The sequence below is a fragment of the Rattus norvegicus genome, chromosome 5, assembly GCF_021556685.1.
Source record: "Rattus norvegicus strain SHRSP/BbbUtx chromosome 5, alternate assembly SHRSP_T2T, whole genome shotgun sequence".
In the NCBI taxonomy this organism is placed as follows: Eukaryota; Metazoa; Chordata; class Mammalia; order Rodentia; family Muridae; genus Rattus; species Rattus norvegicus.
In genome coordinates, this window is record NC_141538.1 from 144368616 (window position 1) to 144386780 (window position 18165).

Consider the following 18165-nt stretch of genomic DNA (forward strand, 5'->3'; position numbering starts at 1 on the left):
AGCACCTTTAACTCCATCTCCAGGGGGTTGGGTCCCTCTGGCCTCTAGCCTCTGAGGGCACATGTACATACAACACACAGACACATATTTTTAAAAAAAATTTCAAAGACTACTCTTAGCCAGCAGATAGCTCAACAAGTAAAGGCACCCGCCAAGCGAACCTGTCACCTGAGTTCAGTCTCCACTACAATAGGCATGAGGTAGCAGAAAAGAAGCAGTGTCACCAACTTGGCCTCCAACCTCCACACACATACACATATGCCCCCCAGTGACACACAGTAAAAATAAAAAAAACATCGAGAACAATCTATGCATACCTGTACCTGCTGCTGTTCTCACACCAGCGCTCACCCCCACCCCCACCCCATCCTTCACCAGTGTACTTAGCTGAGTCATCAAAATATCTACTCGAGCAGAGCTGAGGCCATGGTGGTCTGCACAAGTCCTTAATTCCCAACAGGTGGAAGTTTCACAGTCCCAACAGGAGGATCTATTCCTGAGCTGTGAAATCAGTATCATAGATCAAAGAGGGACTAGGACACGCTAACATGGAGCAAAACAAACAGCAGGTTTTATAGAAGCATTAAAGACACTGTAGTTGCTAACCAGCGGACAGCGTGTCCATTTTCACGGAATGTTTGTTACAAAAAGTAAATCGCCATTTTTTGTCTGATGCATGAAGTTTAATTTGAAGTGAAAAATGGTTTAAACTGCTTAAAAGAGAAACAGCCCCCATTGTGCACACACATGGACGTATCATGAGGTAGAATATAGGCTGTAAAGGGGCCAGCAAGATGATTGAGTGGATGAAATTCTTGCTGTGCATGCAGGCCTGCCAGCCCGAGTTCAATACCCACAAGCCCCAGAAAGGTTGGAAGGAGAGAAACCACACAATGAAGTTGTCCTCTCACGTGCACATGCCGTACCACACTCCCACACACTCCTACACAAACTAGTAATGAAATTCGTTTATTTATTTTTTTGTTTTGGTTTGGCTTTTCAGATGTGGGTCTCACCATGGAACCCTGACTGGCCTGAAAGTCACTCTACAGACCAGGCTGGCCTCAACCTCACAGAGACCTGCCTCTGCCTCTCAAGGGCTAGGACTGAAGGCCAGCCTAAAGTCTTTTTTAAGAATGTGTGTGCCGTTTCTCTTTGTAAGGATGTGCTCTAACTTATAATCTTTCTATGTTTATGTCTTTTTATTTATTTTTAATAGAAAAATTTTAGATTTCTTTATATTAATGAGTGTTTTGCCAGCATATATGTCTGTATGTATATCACATGCATGTCTGGCACCCTCGGAGATCAGAAGAGGGCATCGGATTCTGTAGAACTGGAATGAGCCACCATGCGGTTGCTGGGAACTGGGTACAAGTCCTCTGCCAGAGCAACGAGTGCTCTTAGCAGCTGAGCCATCTCTCTACCCCTCATTCTTTTTCTTTTTCGTTTTTTGTTTGTTTGTTTGTTTGTTTTGTTTCTGAGACAGGGTTTCTTAGTAGTCTTGGCTGTCCTGAAACTCACTCTGTAGACCAGGCTGGCCTCAAACTCAGAGACCCACCTGCCTTTGCCTCCCTAGAGCTGGGATTAAAGGTGTGTGTCACCACCGCCCAGCAAAGCAGCACTATTTTTTTTATTAAAGAAAGACTTTTCCTTATCAAAGTAGATGAAGTCTGTGAAGTGGTGTAACATGTAAAGCACAATCTTCTTGAATATTGTCACTGTGGACATTGCCCTGGATGTCTGCACACGGCACTCCTGAGCCCTGCTTCCTACAGACACCTGGGCTTCTTTCAAGAGGTTGATTTCAGCAAGCATTCTGTACCTCAGTTCTGTCTACGCCTAGCTCCCACTCATAGACAGACAAGCACTCCTAAACAAGGCTTGTTCCGGTCCCATCCTGGCTCATCTGGATTCTCTCCTGTCTCTACAGTTCTGAACGACATCATTTCAACCATGTTCAACAGGAAGTTCACAGAGGAGCTGTTCAAACCCCAGGAGCTGTACTCCAAGAAGGCCTTGAGGACTGTGTACGACCGCCTAGCTCATGCCTCCATCATGCGACTGAACCAGGCCAGCATGGATAAGGTGAGCAGGCAGCCGCTTGGTCAGCTCAGCTGCTGCTCGAGCACTTACTGTGGATGCCCCTAGATGGGGTCAAGTTGGATTCCATATGCGATGGTGTCTTGGGAGAAAGGCAAGAGTAAATACGAGCTGCAGTCAGTTGTCAGGATCTCAGGAGGCATCTGTACTCGCCTCTCTGTTGTGTTTCTCCTGCCCAAAGGGAACCCTGCTGCTCACATCCTATTTACAGGCATGGACATGTGCCACCCGGGTTCAAGTACTCTACCCCCATCCCCAAGCTTTACCCTTGGGAGGACGGTAAGAGAAGGCAGTTAGGGAAACTAGTATGACCAAAGCACGATGCGCATATATGCAGATGTCACAGTGAAACCCATTAATATAAGCGATAAATATATCTTAATACTTGGGTTTTAGCTAGGCAGTGCTTGTCCACACCCTTGATCGTAGCACTTGGGAGGCAGAGGCAGGTGGATCTCTGGGAGTGTGAGGCCAGCCTGGTCTACAGAGTGAATTCCAGGACAGCCGAGAGTACACAGAGAAAACTTGTCTCAAAAAAACCCAAATAATAATAATAATAATAATAATAATAATAATAATAATAATGTAAAAGAAAAATTTAAACTACCTCATTACAATAAACCTCAGCTCTGCCATTAGAAAACCAGACATTTTTAAGTTATATTTTCAAATATTCAGCCTTTACTTATATGAACATATCTATGTCTTTGAAAAACAAACTATGGGGTTGGGGATTTAGCTCAGTGGTAGAGCGCTTGCCTAGCAAGCGCAAGGCCCTGGGTTCCGTCCCCAGCTCCGAAGGAAAAAAAAAAAAACTATTAGAGCACTCTTTTTATTTACTCTTTTGTTTTATGTGTACGAGTGTTTTGCATGTATGTCTGTGCATCATGTGTGCAGTGACTATGGAGGCCAGAAGAGGGCGTCACAACCCTTGGAGCTGGACTTAAAGATGGTGTGAGCCACCCTGTCGGTGCTGGGAACCAAACCTAGGTCCTCCACAAGAGCCCCAAGTGTTCCTAACCACCAGGGCAGCCCCTGGAGCACTCTTGACTTTTTAAAAGAATCATGCCACATAACTGAGCGGCAGAGGACATACAAATCTGTTCAGAAGAATTATGAGTCATTTCTGTAGACACCTGCCCTCCAGGAAGGAGAAGCTGACGACAGAAGGAAATGCCCTCTTGCCAGAGTGTGCAGAGTGAGAGGACATTAGCACATGTGCAGATACTTCTCAGCAGGTGGCCGGAGGTCCCAGGGGATGCTGACATTGCTTCCTGCATGCTGTAAAGAAAATAGCACATCACCTGTGGTCTTCCTCCCCAAAACCCATAGCCCCAGTGTAACCATAAGAAAAGTCTCAGATACATAGATATCATCAGCATGCTGCAAAATGCAAACCAGAGCACCAGTATTTGGAACCATCGGTGGCTCAGTGCACTCATTGCTTTTTCAAAGGACCAGAGCTCTGTTTTCAGCACCCATGTGGGATGGCTCACAATGGCCATCACTCCAGCTCCTGGATATCAGAAACCCTCCTCCAGCTTCCATTTTAACCACACGCACACACACTCATGCATACACATGTGCACGCATAAATAAAGCTAAATGTAAAAACAAATGTTGATGTGACCCATGAGGAGAGTCGGCCAAACCATCCCAACCAAGAGGAAGCCAGCATAGCCTGCAGCCAAACGTACCGATTGTTCTGGAGGGGATCCTGCAGCACAGTGGGGCATCAGGGCTGGGGAGATGACTCAGTCACAGTGCTTGCCTCACAGACACAAGAGCATGTGTTTAATCCTCAGAATCAAATGCAGGCATGACACCATGTGCTCATAATCCTAGCATTAGGAGGTGAGGCAAAGGCAGCAAGGTGTCTGGAGCTTGCTGGGTAGCAAGCCTAGCTGAATTGGTGAGCTCCAGGCCAATGAAAGACCCTGTCTCAAGAGAGCTAGATGGCAGTCCTAGATGACACTGGAGGCTAGTCTCTCGCCTCCACGGGCACACACACATAAAAATCGAGGACATTGGGGAGAACCTAAGCTAATGAGATTGCTCTTTTAGATAGGGTCTTATGTATCCAGGTCAGTCTCCAACTCACTATGAAGCTAAGGATGAGCTTGAACTTCTGATCCTGCTGCCTCCACCTCCCAAATGGTGACCTGCACAACCATGCCTGGCCACGTGCTAGGAGTCCAACTCAGAGCTTCCTATGTGCTAGGAACGTTCTACCAACCAAGCCAATTCCCAGTCCTCAAGTTCTAGGACTACAGACGATTATCAAGCTAGACTTGAGTAGTGCTAATTATTTTTCAACTTGCTCCACTACATGATCATTTTAGAATAAAAAGTCATGGGGCTGGAGAGATGGCTCAGTGGTTAAGAGCACCGACTGCTCTTCCAGAGGTCCTGAGTTCAATTCCCAGCAACCTCATGGTGGTTCACAACCATCTGTAATGGGATCCGATGCCCTCGTCTGGTGTGTCTGAAGACAGCTACAGTGTTCTTATATATAATAAATTAAAAAAAAATTTAAAAAAAAAGTCATGAGGACTAGCACTAGATAGTGAGTACACAGAACCAACACGTATGTGTTCTAGTACTAGAAGCCTGAGTGAACCCTTACCTCCTGTTGTTTCCTTTGGAAAAGTTATCTCATCCCTGAGTCGTCCTGCTCACTAACAAGTGGGCAGGCAGAGGAATAGGGATCAGGATTCCAGATCCTCCCAAGTCCAGTGCTTAGTCAAGACCTCACAGCAGCTGACATGATTTCATGTGTGTCCCATCAGGGAGACAGGATGACCAGAAAACATGGTTTGCCCAGGGACCCTCTGGCTACCCCTGTTTCTTAGCTTAGTTACTAGCATCACCCCGCACATCCTCAGAAGTACTCTGGCTTGGGTGACAACCCATGTGGTCTCCTGAGCTCCATGGCCACTCCATGGCTCTGCTCAGCTTCTGGTCTGCTTTTATGATCCCATCTATTCTGTGTGCGGGTTGACAGCTCTATGACCTGATGACCATGGCTTTCAAATATCAAGTGCTGCTGTGCCCACGCCCCAAGGACGTGCTGCTGGTCACTTTCAACCATTTAGACTCCATCAAGGGTTTCATCCAAGACTCACCAACCATCATCCATCAGGTGGACGAGACCTTCCGGCAGCTGACAGAAGTAAGTCCCCCACCAGCCTGCCATCTCCCTGCCACAGCCCTTGTTCTTAGTCAACTGTGAGACCCAGCAAATTCTATGATTATAATGGCAGGGTCAAAGCTTGTCACTCTCTTAGAACATTCTAAAATCCCACAGCTGCTGCCTATTTTGTAACTACAATGGCAGTTATCACCTATGCCCTCTGCTTGTAGCCTTTGTAGTGGGAAAACAGCAACAAAGAACTTCCTTCCCCCACGTCTGAAAGAGTGTTGAGGTGCATGTCTGCTCCGTTGTGGCAAACATGCTCCAGGCCCCTGGGGAAGGTGGTGTGGCAGAGTCTGTTCTACTTGAGAGGGAGGATACTGACACTCCTGCTGCCAAGGTCCCCCCTTATCTGAGTCCCACCCTGAGCTCCCCAACCCTGCCTGTCCCCACAATGCAGCCCACAGTGGAAAGTACAATGCTTCCCCCACCTTGCCTCGCAGATCTACGGGAGTCTCTCTGCCGGGGAGTTCCAGCTGATCCGGCAGACACTGCTTATCTTCTTCCAAGACCTGCATATCCGAGTAAGTGCTCCCCACCCTGTGGCTGTCATCTGAGCAGACCAGGAACAGCATTTTGCCCAGCTGGTGATGTTCATCATGTTTTGAATCTGTCTATAAGAGGTCACATGATAGATTTTAAACCATTTTCCCCCCAGCTCCATTGAGCTTCTTTGAAATGTAGGCTCACCCTTTGCTTCTACAGAAGAACTGTGTTATCGGGTACTAGTGTCACTAATTTCCAGCATCCGACACTGTCACATGCTTCTCTCCTGCTCCATGAGATGCTCCCCTTCCCTGGCCTTCACCCACCCACCTGCTTGCTGATATCCATATGACCAGACCCATTGGGCCCATAATTCCATGCCTGCCACTAAGCTTTGCCTGAGAGTCAAGTTTCCCAGCTGTGGTTTCTGTTGGGGACACTTCCTTCCCACCACTCCCTTGGCTCAGAACCAGTGTCACTGTGATTTTCCAGTCTTGGTGTGTCCAGTTGCTTCTAAAGTGTATGGGTTTGCTCTGCCTGTGGTTCTTCTTTTCTCCCTAAGCTGCTGACACATTACCTTGGGTTTACATACTTTTTTTCCAGTTTCTGGGACCCTGACCAAGTCCCCGTGTATGCTAAACAGGTTCCCTGGCCCTGAGCTATATCCCCTTACCTTGGATTCAGTTCTTGCTGGCTGTTGTCCCCTAAATGTCCCCCTCTCATGTGCCATGCCTACTCAAAACAGTTCTTTACCCTAACTTTAAAAAATTACTCTTCTAAATTTGTGTGAGTCTGGGCGACTCTCCCAGATGGGGCTTTGTCCCTTCCTAAAGCCGAGTCAACTGAGGTGGAATGATGGTGTCTACAGCAACACCGGCTCTCGCCCCAGTGCTAGACAGCACCAGCTGCACACTGAGCCCGTGCTCTTGAATCCGAGCATCTTCACCTGCAAAGGGGACATGACAGTGTGTATTTGGAGTTCACTGGAAGAACCCAGTGAAGGAGGAACCATTGTGTATGTTCCTTCTACATTGTAGAAGCGTAGAACACTGGCAAGAATGTGGTCACAGTGCTACCTCTTGGGAGTCAGGATTGTGGAGGAGAAACAGGACAGAGGGATACGGCCCCATCCCCTTCCGGACCTCATAGCTACGCAGCCATGAGAACCGAGTCAAAAAGAGGACTAGAGTACAGTTCATGCCTGAGTGTATTTCCCTTCCAGGGGAAGGAATGACAAATAGATTTCAACTCTGATGCCAGTTTTATCTTTAATGCTAATGAATAATTTCGTTGTATTTACTATGGATGGAGCAAGAGCAATATGAATCTAGACTAAGATCTCTAATGTTTATGGTTAGAAATATAAAATTACGAAAGTACAAGTGAGGTCAAGTTATGTAGCAGATTAAAAATCAATTTGAACATGTTGAAAATTCCACTCAGCGGTGTTACCAGGACCATGCATACATTTAGGCATATCTTATGAATTATAGTAATATTAGCAACCATATTGATCTCTCAGTTTTGAGGAGATACAATTCATTGTAATGAAAATGCACGCCTAATCATAATTCTGTAGTAAAATCGCTGAACTGTATTATGCCACTAAATATGTTGGGCTTTAATTGCCAAATGGGCTGACAAGGAAGCATCAAGATACAAGGAAGCATTAAGATACACATACCGTACCCCTCCCCCAGGAGGCAGAGGCCAGAGGGACAGGAGTTGAAGGTCACCCTTAGCTATAGCTCCAGCCGGGGGAGGGAGGGCTGAGGGAATGGTGGTGAGTCACCGCCTGCCATTCCTCTGCCAGTGATCAGCACAGCTGGGCTGGCTCCCACGTCTGCTCTCTAATGTTTCTGTTCAGCTGTGATTTATGATTGCCTGTACAAATTCTCTGTTTTCAAAATAGTCTTGATAGTTTTTAGATTTGTTAGCAAAACCAACTAACTCAAGAAAACACAGCCCTGCACCGAGATCTCTTTCTTTTTTAAATAACCAGAGCAAATACAAAACTGCACATCGTCTAGTACCAAGCTTTCTCTATCATGAACCACATGAGGCATCATGACCTGTTCCTGGGGATCTGGACTTTAAACCAGTTCCGTTTAGGTTCCTGGGGAGTTGGTTACAACCATCCCCGCCCCACAATTCTCTTGAGCTACATATCAAACTCAAGCCTGGAATTCACAGAGATCCCCCACCCCCAGCCTCCTAAACACTGGGATTAAAGGCATGTTCCACCACAGCCAGACGTCCATCTTGTTTTCTGAGTAGGGATTCCCACTGAGACCTGGGGCTTGCCAATTAGACTGAACTGGCCAGCTAGCAAGCCCTAGGGAGCTGCCTGTCTTCCTCTGGGTTTAAATTTATCATTGCATGATAAATTTAGGCCATTGGTCAGCATCTGTTTGTCTTGAGTGTCTCCTTGGGAGGACAGGGACCTCTGGCAGCAGTCGCAGGTGGAACTGACTCTGAGCACCCTTCCTCTCACAGTGAAACCAACCACATCTGCTTTTACATGGGCTCTGGGAGAAGCTGAGTCTTCATGCTTACACAGCTGGCAGCAATTTACCTACTGAGAGTCTGTCTGTCTGTCTGTCTGTCTCTCTCTGCCCCTCTCTCTCTCTCTCTCTCTCTCTCTCTCTCTCTCTCTCTCTCTCTGTCTCTCTCTCTCTGTCTCTCTCTCTCTCTCTGTCTCTCTCTCTCTCTCTCTCTCTCTCTCTCTCTCTCTCTCTCTCTCTCTCTCTCTGCCCTCCACCCCAAGGCAGATTTGTAGCAGGCTCATGAAGAAAAGGGTTGGGGGCAAAGGATACTGGCTCAGTGGCTGCCTGGGCTGGCGGGGAGGTTTTGGTACTTGCATATAGGAAATGCAGGAGTCAGAAATGGGCCTGCAGCTGGATTTGATCTGGTAGGCAGCAGGGAACCAAGGATTTTTTTTTTTTTTTGGTTCTTTTTTTTCGGAGTTGGGGACCGAACCCAGGGCCTTGCGCTTCCTAGGTAAGCGCTCTACCATTGAGCTAAATCCCCAGCCCGGGGAACCAAGGATTTTAAGGAAAGTACGTGGTTGCTAAGGAGCCCAGGAGCGTGTCTTTATCACTAGGATGGAGAGTAGGGTCAAAACAGATAAGGAGAGCAGGCAATGGTGGTCAGCAGTAAGGAGAAGAGGGTGGGGTGGAGAGGAAGGCCAGGTACAAAGAGCTCGTTACACTGGCATGGCTGGGCACCCAAGGAGATAAAGGAAGGTGACTGACGGTGGCTCAGATTGCTAGCCTGGTACTGAAACTGGAAATTATAAAGGGTGAATGGGGCTAGGAAAGGCAAAAGATCTGAAAGTGAGGAGTTCCTTAAAAGGTCATTCACCCACCTCTGACCAAGCCAGTTTGCCACTTCTCCTCAGAACATGACTTGTGCCTGCACATCTCCACTTCTGAAGCTTCATGCACAGTGCCTGCTTCCTCTGGCTCAAACATCATCCCAGTCCCCACATACCTGACCTGTCAATGCTCTCTTCAGTGAGCCTCTATCCTCAAGTTCACTATGTGGAATGTCTTTCTTTTCTAAAGAATTATTTATTAATTAATTTATTTATTTTATGTATGTTAGTACATTGTAGCTGTCTTCATGACACCAGAAGAGGGCATCAGATCTCATTGCAGATGGTTGTGAGCCACCATGTGGTTGCTGGGAATTGAACACAGGACCTCTGGAAGAACAGTCAGTGCTCCTAACCACTGAGCCATCTCTCCAGCCCTATGTGGAATGTCTTGCTTTATAATGTGTTGTAGTGATTTTTCTATTGCTGTTGTTGACCAAGGCAACTTTTTTTTTTTTTTGGTTCTTTTTTTCGGAGCTGGGGACCGAACCCAGGGCCTTGCGCTTCCTAGGCAAGTGCTCTACCACTGAGCTAAATCCCCAACCCCGACCAAGGCAACTCTTATAAAGAAACCCTTTAGGGGTTGGGGATTTAGCTCAGTGGTAGAGCGCTTGCTAGGCAAGCTTGTTCGGTCCTCAGCTTCAGAAAAAAAAAAGCCTTTAATTTGGCTTTTGGTTTCAAGGGGCTAGGGTCTGTGATGGCAGAGTAAAGGAACAGCTGAGAGCTCAAATCTTGATGCAAGATCACAAGGCCCACAGGAAATCACACAAGTCTTTTTTTTTTTTTTTTTTTAAATAGTGGTCATGGCACTGGCTCAGTCAGTGAGCACTTTCTTTCTTTTTTTTAAATTTTGTTTATTTATTATATATGAGTACACTGTAGCTGTCTTCAGACACACCAGTAGAGGGCATCAGATCTCATTACAGATGGTTGTGAGCCACCATGTGGTTGCTGGGATTTGAACTCAGGACCTCAGGAAGAGCAGTCTGTGCTCTTAACCACTGAGCCATCTCTCCAGCCCCCCACACAAGTCTTTTAAAACCTCAAAGCTTCCCCCAGGGACACAACTCCACTAACAAAGCCACACCTCCTCTAACAAGGCCACACCTCCTCTAACAAGGCCACACCTCCTCTAACAAACAAGGCCACACCTCCTCTAACAAACAAGGCCACACCTCCTCTAACAAGGCCACACCTCCTAATTCTTTCCAAAAAGTTCCTCCAACTGGAGACCAAGTATTCAAACATATGAATGTAGGTGCATTCTCATTCAGACCACCACATGGTGCTTTTACACGTGTGCTTGTGTCCTGTGTCCAAATAGGCCCTCTTTTTAATTTCCAGCTCTAGCGCGTGGGCTCAGAGTTCAGTCATGTTCAGCAGATGCTCTAAACTAAGCTGTTGCCCTCGTCCTCCAAGCAGTCTAGCAAAGAGAATTAGCAACCATTTACTGAGCACATACTATGTGCAGACTCTTCCTGCTCACCGTCCTTGATGCCAGGGCCTTACACATGCTAAGTTGTAGTCTAGTGATAACTTGCATTCCCAGTTCCTGTTTTTATAAAATTTCCTCAGGTTTAAGATAGGGACGCACCGTTCACTTGGAGATGTCCAAAAGTGGCCCAATTGCATGGAGCTGGAGAAGTGGCTCAGCTCCAGGGGCCCAGTGCTTTCTTCTGGCCTCCACAGGCACCCACATACATGTGTGCACATATACTTAGACACACGTATACGTAAGTGAATATACAGATACACGTGCATATATACATATACACATGTATACACACACACATAAAGTCATGTGGATGAGGCACTCTAACCCTGCAAGTCTCTTGGGTATGTCCCCCTCTCCGTGGGGTGTGCACACGCTGTGTTCCTGGCACCTGTGTCACAAACCACTGCTTACTGGTTCGTCCTCAGAAGACTCGTATCCATGAAAATATACCAGAAAAATGACATCAAATATATATTTTTTCTAGGTGTCCACATTTCTAAAGGACAAAGTTCAGAATTCTAATGGTCGCTTTGTGTTGCCAGTGTCGGGGCCTGTTCCCTGGGGAATAGAAGTTCCTGGAGTCATTAGGTAAGTCCTTTGTGATAACTGGCTAGCAGTGTTTGCGGTGCCAGGAACACAGTATGTGCCCACCCCACGGGGTACCAGGAGCAGAGCGTGTGCCCACCCCACAGACTGCAGCACTGCCAGGCCTCCCAGGCTCTGCTTGCTTGTCCCTCCTTCGGTAAAGCTCAGCTATATGGAGGTCAAGAATCTAATCACAGCTTTGCCTCTTGAAGGGAGGATGCTGGGGCAAGTCAGCCAGTTCCCAGGTTCATTTCCTCATCAGTTAAGTGGTCACTGTGAGCTCTGCCATGTTCACACAGCCTGGCAGACAAGATCATCTTTATCTCTTGCTGGTTGCAAGCCTAGCCTTTAACGGCTGAGCCATCTCTCCAGCCCTGTCTTTATCTTTCGGTTGGTTGGTTTCAGGGGCACTGGGACCTGTGGTCTTGCACCTCCAACCTAGCGCCTTTCTCTCAAAAGAAGGATTACGGGTTGGGGATTTGGCTCAGTGGTAGAAGGCCCTGGGTTTAGTCCCCAGCTCTGGGGTGGGGGGAGGGATTACATTCCCTTTTGTCCTGCTGTGTGCAAAAGATAAGTTGGCCTGGAGGCTGCCCCATCTTAGAGAAGTCCCTATCCTGTCATACTGTGCATTTCAGAGTGTTCAATGACAAAGGTGACGAGGTGAAGAGGATGGAATTCCGGCACGGCGGGGACTATGTTGCTGCCCACAAGGAAGGTTCTTTTGAGCTTTATGGAGACCGAGTCTTGAAACTGGGAACTAACATGTGAGTAAAACCTCCACTGAATGAATTTGAGTACACAGAGGTCACATCATTTAAAAAAAAGTTCTCTGAGAAATCCCCACTGACTATACCAAGGATGCTCGCTTAGCATCCATGACACCCTGAGTTCCATCCCCAGCACCACCTAAGGTGTCCTGGGGTGCAAGCCTGCACCCCCAGCACTTGCGATATGGAGACAGGAAAATGAAAAGGTCATCAAGGTCATCCTGGGCTTCGTAGTTAGTTTGAGGCCAGCCTAGAGTACATGAGAGCCTGACTGGGGAGAAAATGAAACCCGTTGATCATTGGAGTCATTTCCCCCAACATAATGCACATCGAGCCATGACATTCAAGCACTAAGGATCCCTGGTGACACCTCCATAGGCAAAAGATACTCTTGAGTAACCGAGGAGGAGAAGTAGCCAGTGTCCCTTTGCCATGCAGAGCCATACAGCCTCCCTGTAACGCTATCTGTGTCCTCATACTGTTCCTTCTGGGGCCTTTTCTCAGGGGGGGTAATGTGAGCATTTCACAACTAGTTGTATTCTAAACTCAGCACCTTTCTGGATGCCATCTAATATCTCAGAATACCAACCATTGTGCTCCCCAGTTAGAAGGGAGTCAGCGACCAAGGCTGGGCAACAGCACTGTTTTCTGTTGGTGCCAGGTACAGTGCGAGTCGTCCTGTGGAAACCCATATGTCTGCAACATCAAAGAACTCAGCCTCCAGGGCACAGGTGAGCGACTGCTCTCCCCCTTTCCTCTGGGCTTCTTCCCCACCCAGCAGTCTGCATGAGGGGCACAGGACTTTGGCATTCAGAGCTAGTTAACTTTCTCCTCCTTCCCCTCAGCCTTACATAGATGCAGGTTTCTAACTGTAGCTTTGCTCGGAGCCTACCAGTGATCTCACTAATTGGTAATTTGGGGTTTGGTTCATCCCCACAATTAAATAGGAACCAAACACTGGGACATGGCAAATAGCTTTGTACCAGAGCCATGAGGCCTGTGGCCGCTGGGTCCAACATGTGCATAGAAGCAGATAGGAAAGCATTCCTTTCTATCCAGCATCTACCAGATGTCTACAGAAGGAGAAACTCCACTACACTAAACTCCTGAATCTTATCCATCCCTACAAAATGTCCCTATCCTAGGCAAATGTCATTCTAGCAGTCTTTGGGCATTGTAAGCCCATTACACTTAGGTTTTTGGGTTTTTTTGTTTTTTGGTTGTTTTTTTTTTTTTTCAGAGCTGGGGACTGAACCCAGGGCCTTGCACCTGCTAGGCAAGCGCTCTACCACTGAGCTAAATCCCCAAAGCCCCTAGCAAACTTTTATGTGCTTTTGGTGCAGTAATTCTGCACTGTACCGTGTTGGTTTGCGTTCATTTACTCTGCGAAGTTCTCTTAATCATGACACATTTGTAACAACTCTATTTGTAACTAGAAAGATTTTTGCCATTTGGGGACAAAAAGAGCAAAGAGAGTATGGTTAGGATTGGTTCTTGGCTAAAGACAATGTACAAAGCATTTGCAGAGTCTTTTATGACTCTGCAGAAACATATGTGAATAAAGGCTCAGAGATGCTAGGAACATCAGTATCTGGGATCCTCATTTGATCACCCTTATGAGTACTATAATTTCATAGTGCTCATTAATAAACATATGTCTCCATATCCTGAAGTCTAAGGGGCACGTGCCAATTCCAAACTCTGGAAAACAAATTTAGATCCAAAGGGGAACAAAAGTCTGAAACTCTTTGGACTCTGTTCTATAATATTGTACCAACTACTCGATTGCAAGCATAGCCTACATGTGGTAGTAATACATTTGTCTTACACTGTGGTCCCCATCAGGAGACTAGCCCTAGATGTTGATGAGTGCCTAATTAGTACACAGCCTGGAACTTGTACCTCCAGAGTCAGGAAAAATCCCTTACCAAAGCGGTAATAATAAAACCTACATGTTATGTTGAAAAGTACATGCAAGGCCTTAACTTATGGAGAATTTATGCTCTGGAAAGACACTGAAACTTGAAACAAGGTAAATTAAAACAAATCTAGAATCATCAAAAATGAGACTTGAAACACTGTGTGCCTGGTGTTAAGTGGACACGACTATAAGCTTGCCCTACTCACTTTGTCACCAAATATATATGAATTTTAAGTGACTTAAAGTTTTCTGAAGTAGAACATAAAGTTGGACAAATATTGCAACCAATCACATAACCTTTTTTCTTTAATTTGGCTTACTAGTGTGATCCCTGGGAGAAGAAGTATACAGGTCTATAAGGCCTCAAGGGATTATCTAGAGAAAGAATCTGACCTGTATTTGCTTCATCTGTAAAACGTGAGGGATGGTAGAAGTAGGCAGGACCCCTTCTGGATGGTAGAATTCTAGGTTTTAGAAAATGAGGTTTTTATCTCTCTGAGTTCCGTATCTACAAACTCTCACCAGCCAGCCACACGCTGGCATTGGACAAATCAGAGACTGTTCAGTTACTGAGTGTTTATGGAACTGTGCCCGAGGGCTAGGTACCAGGACAGAAACTTGGCGTCCATGTGGTCCCAACCCAAAGAGGGTTTGCCTCCCCAGGAAGGACAAAGGTAGAAACAAACAGCAGGATGGAAGGACACTGACAGTCTATGCCAGAAGACCAGGTGCTCTGTCCTCTGAGGTGGGAGCAGGGGAGCAAGGGATCACAGTGGCTTTCAGAGGAGGTGCCATGGAAATAGGGCTCCAGAATGGGCAAGACTCAGGTGGCAAGAAATGGGTGCCAGCCATGGTGGTGGGGTGAGCACAAGCAGAACGAGGCAGCTAGTCTCCAAATAGCTCCACCTTAGCACACCAGAGGCTTTACTAGACAGCACGAGGGCCTGATTAAAGAAGGTCTAAACTCCATTTGGGGGGTTGTTTTGTTTTGTTTTGTTGGTTTTCCGAGACAGAGTTTCTCTGAGTAACCCTAGCTGTCCTGGAACTCTCTCTGTAGACCACAATAGCCTCAAACTCACAGAGATCTGCCTGCTCTGCCTCCCAAGTGCTGGGATTGAAGGCGTACGCCACCACAATCCAGCTCCATTCTTCCCTTATGCAGGGGTTAAAGGGCTTTGTCTCAAACAAGACAGAAATAAGAAAGTGTGTTTTCGGTAACTGACAGTACTGAATTAGATAGAGCCCAGAGCCAAGTAGGAAGATAAAGTCTAGAAAGGGTAACGAGAGGAATGGCCTACTGCATTCCTGAATGTCACCACCAGAGGGTGGTATGGGAGTTCCTCCGGAATGGTACCCCTTGAGCAGCAGACCTGACAGGAGCCACTTGGCAGAGGGAACTGGACCAGACTGAAGAGGAAGCAGGGCCCTTCTCTCCTCCAAGGAGGAAGATAGTCTGAGAATTGTGGTCCCTGGGGCATTCCACTAACTCAAAGTTGAAAGTCTGTGGTTTGCTCCTTTGCTAAAGTCCCACTGTTGCTGGCTGGATTGTTCGGGCTAAGCTTGCTTTCTGTGTATTAGCTGTACCCAGAAATAATTTAAACTGTTTTTATTTTTGCTTTGTTGTATAATTCCTTTCTGCGTCTCTGGGGTCTTGGCAGGAAAATGTGATCTCCCTGTATGGCTACAAATCACACAGTTGTTTCTACAGGAAAACATTGCTCCAAACCCTCTTGCCAAAGAAGAACTGAATTTCTTGGCCAGGCTAATAGGAGGGATGGAGATCAAGAAGCCAAGTGGCCCTGAACCAGGATTCCGACTGAATCTGTTTACCACCGATGAGGAAGAGGAGTACGTTTTAAACCTGCTTTTCTTTTTTTTTCTTAAAGATTTATTCATTTATTATATATAAGTACACTGTAGCTGTCTTCAGATACACCAGAAGAGGGCACTGGATCTCTTTACAGATGGTTGTGAGCCACAATGTGGTTGCTGGGAATTGAACTCATGACCTCTGGAAGAGCAGTCGGGTGCTCTTAACCACTAAGCCATCTCTCCAGCCCTCTTTTCTTTTTTTTTTTCTTTTCTTTTTTTTTTTGACAAGGTCTCACATAGCCCAGACGGCCTCAGATTCACTATATAGCCTCAAAGTCCTGATCTTCCTACCCCTGCTTCTGAGGTCCTGGGATTACAGGTGTGAGCCTCGACACTCGGTTTCTAGGAGACCAAATCCAGGGCTTTTGTGTGTGCTGGATCTAGTGCCCTACAAACCAAGCTAGCTCTCCAGCCCTAAACCTGTTCTTTAAAGACATAGAATACATTCTTGTCCCCATGGCTTAGATCAAGTAAATACACATACAAACCCTACATGGGATAAGAACACAGACACGACAACTGCAGACCCACACACATAAGCACAGATGTAAAAGCCACCAGTGAATTCCCAGCAACCCGTGCAGGCCTGATTAAAGACTCCCCCGGGATTAAGCAGATGGGACTTCCTGAAGTCACACCCCTACAATCTCTGAAGTTTTACTAAACAGGAAGCTGCATGAGTGTTAGGAGATGACCAGACTGAGCTGGCGGGGTGGCTCAGCAGCCAAAGGCCCCAAGCTCAGGACCTGCATTCCAGCCCCAGGATGGAGGGAGAACCAACACTCACAGGTCACCCCTGACCCCTACACACATGCCGAACACACACCGATATGGAGTACAGGACCCCCGAGCTGTCCTTAAGTCATTTCAACTGCTGGGTCACAAATGTCTTAGTGAAGGCCGACTTGCACTGTGGCTTCGAGGGACTGCCGTGTGACCTGGGCCTCAGAACTTGCTGAGAGAAAGGAAAAATGTTGGCAAAGAAGCAAACACACGTGACTTTCTGAAATCTAGGGATGGGAGGGGGTGGAAGGGGGAGGGGAAGTGGCAGAAGGAGAAGCAGAGAAAACAGGTTACCATGTTCTCATGAGGTGGTTCACCATACTAGGAAGAGGGAACACGAACCGTGTAACCTGAGGCCTTCTCTTCCCGCCTCATCTAGACATGCAGCGCTGTCTCGGCCCGAGGAGTTATCCTATGAAGTCATCAGCATACAGGCCACACAGGTATGTGAGGGGACTCACGGGGCCCAGACCTATCCTCCTCAGCATCTTGTAAAACCTTTGCTCTCCAAGCATGGAGATAGCTCAGTGGTTAAGAACCCTGACTGCTCTTGCAGGACAAGAGTCTTAATTCCCAGCACCCATATGTTGGCTCACAATCATCTGTAACTCCAGTTCCAGATCTGTGGGCACTAGACATGACTACGATGCACATACATACATACATGAAGACATAACACTCATACACAGAAAATACAAATAAATCTTTTTTAAAATTGGGCAGTGGTGGGTTTGGGGATTTAGCTCAGTGGTAGAGCACTTGCCTAGCAAGCGCAAGGCCTTGAGTTCGTTCGGTCCCCAGCTCCAAAAAAAAAAAGAAAAAAGAAGAAAAAAAAATTGGGCAGTGGTGATGGATGCCTTTAATTCTATCACTTGGGAAGCAGAAGCAGACAGCTCTCTCGGTTCAAGGCCAGCCTGGTCTACAGAGCAAGTTCCTGGATAGCCAGGGATACACTGAGAAACCTTAGGAGCATGATAATTTAAGTACTTCCTGCATGAGATAGGAGCCCTGCAAACAAATCCTTTCCTTCTCTCCCCACACTTCCCACAGGACCAGCAACGGAGTGAGGAGTTGGCCCGGATCATGGAGGAGTTTGAGATGACAGAGCAGCCGGAGCGGAACACAAGCAAGGGAGATGACTTGCTGGCCATGATGGACAGGTTATAAACAAGCAGATGGGCACACCCTAGGCCTCCCTCAAGAGACTGACTGCCTTATGACCACTGGGAGAGACAAATGGCCTGCACCTTCTAGTCCATTTTCTAAGTCAGAACAAACTGTGAAGATCTCTCAGAGAGCATCCATTTCTGAAGCCACACATGTTTGTGTATTTTCAGCAAAATATATTCTTGCTCTTAACCCAGACATTCCCCGTTACTCTTAATTCACTGATGACCACGGAAGCATCCTGGACTATTGCGGGTTTCCCACAGCAGCTGTCCTGCAGGGACCAGCATCTCATGCATGCCTGGAGGGACAAAAGAGCAATGCCAGAAAACCCTGTAGGAGGTTCCAGGCCATTCTGGCTGCATAACAAGACATATCTTTAAAAAAAAAAGTTTGGGGACTCAGGGAGCAAATGCA

The 18165-nt window shown here is 46.9% G+C and overlaps 1 protein-coding gene across 2 annotated transcripts in view; it reads left to right on the plus strand.

The window, feature by feature from the left end:
* The window catches only part of Oscp1 (organic solute carrier partner 1), a 30433-nt gene extending 12487 nt beyond the window's left edge, over positions 1–17946 (plus strand). The window contains exons 3-11 of one of the 2 annotated variants that reach the window (XM_087549978.1): positions 1934–2088; positions 5108–5275; positions 5740–5820; positions 11138–11241; positions 11874–12002; positions 12667–12736; positions 15635–15774; positions 16961–17024; positions 17632–17946. In XM_087549978.1, the coding sequence (XP_087406104.1) occupies positions 1934–2088; positions 5108–5275; positions 5740–5820; positions 11138–11241; positions 11874–12002; positions 12667–12736; positions 15635–15774; positions 16961–17024; positions 17632–17748 (1028 nt within the window). In that variant the 3' untranslated portion in view covers positions 17749–17946. 2 annotated transcript variants of the gene reach the window in all.
* The last annotated feature ends 219 nt before the right edge of the window (positions 17947–18165 follow it).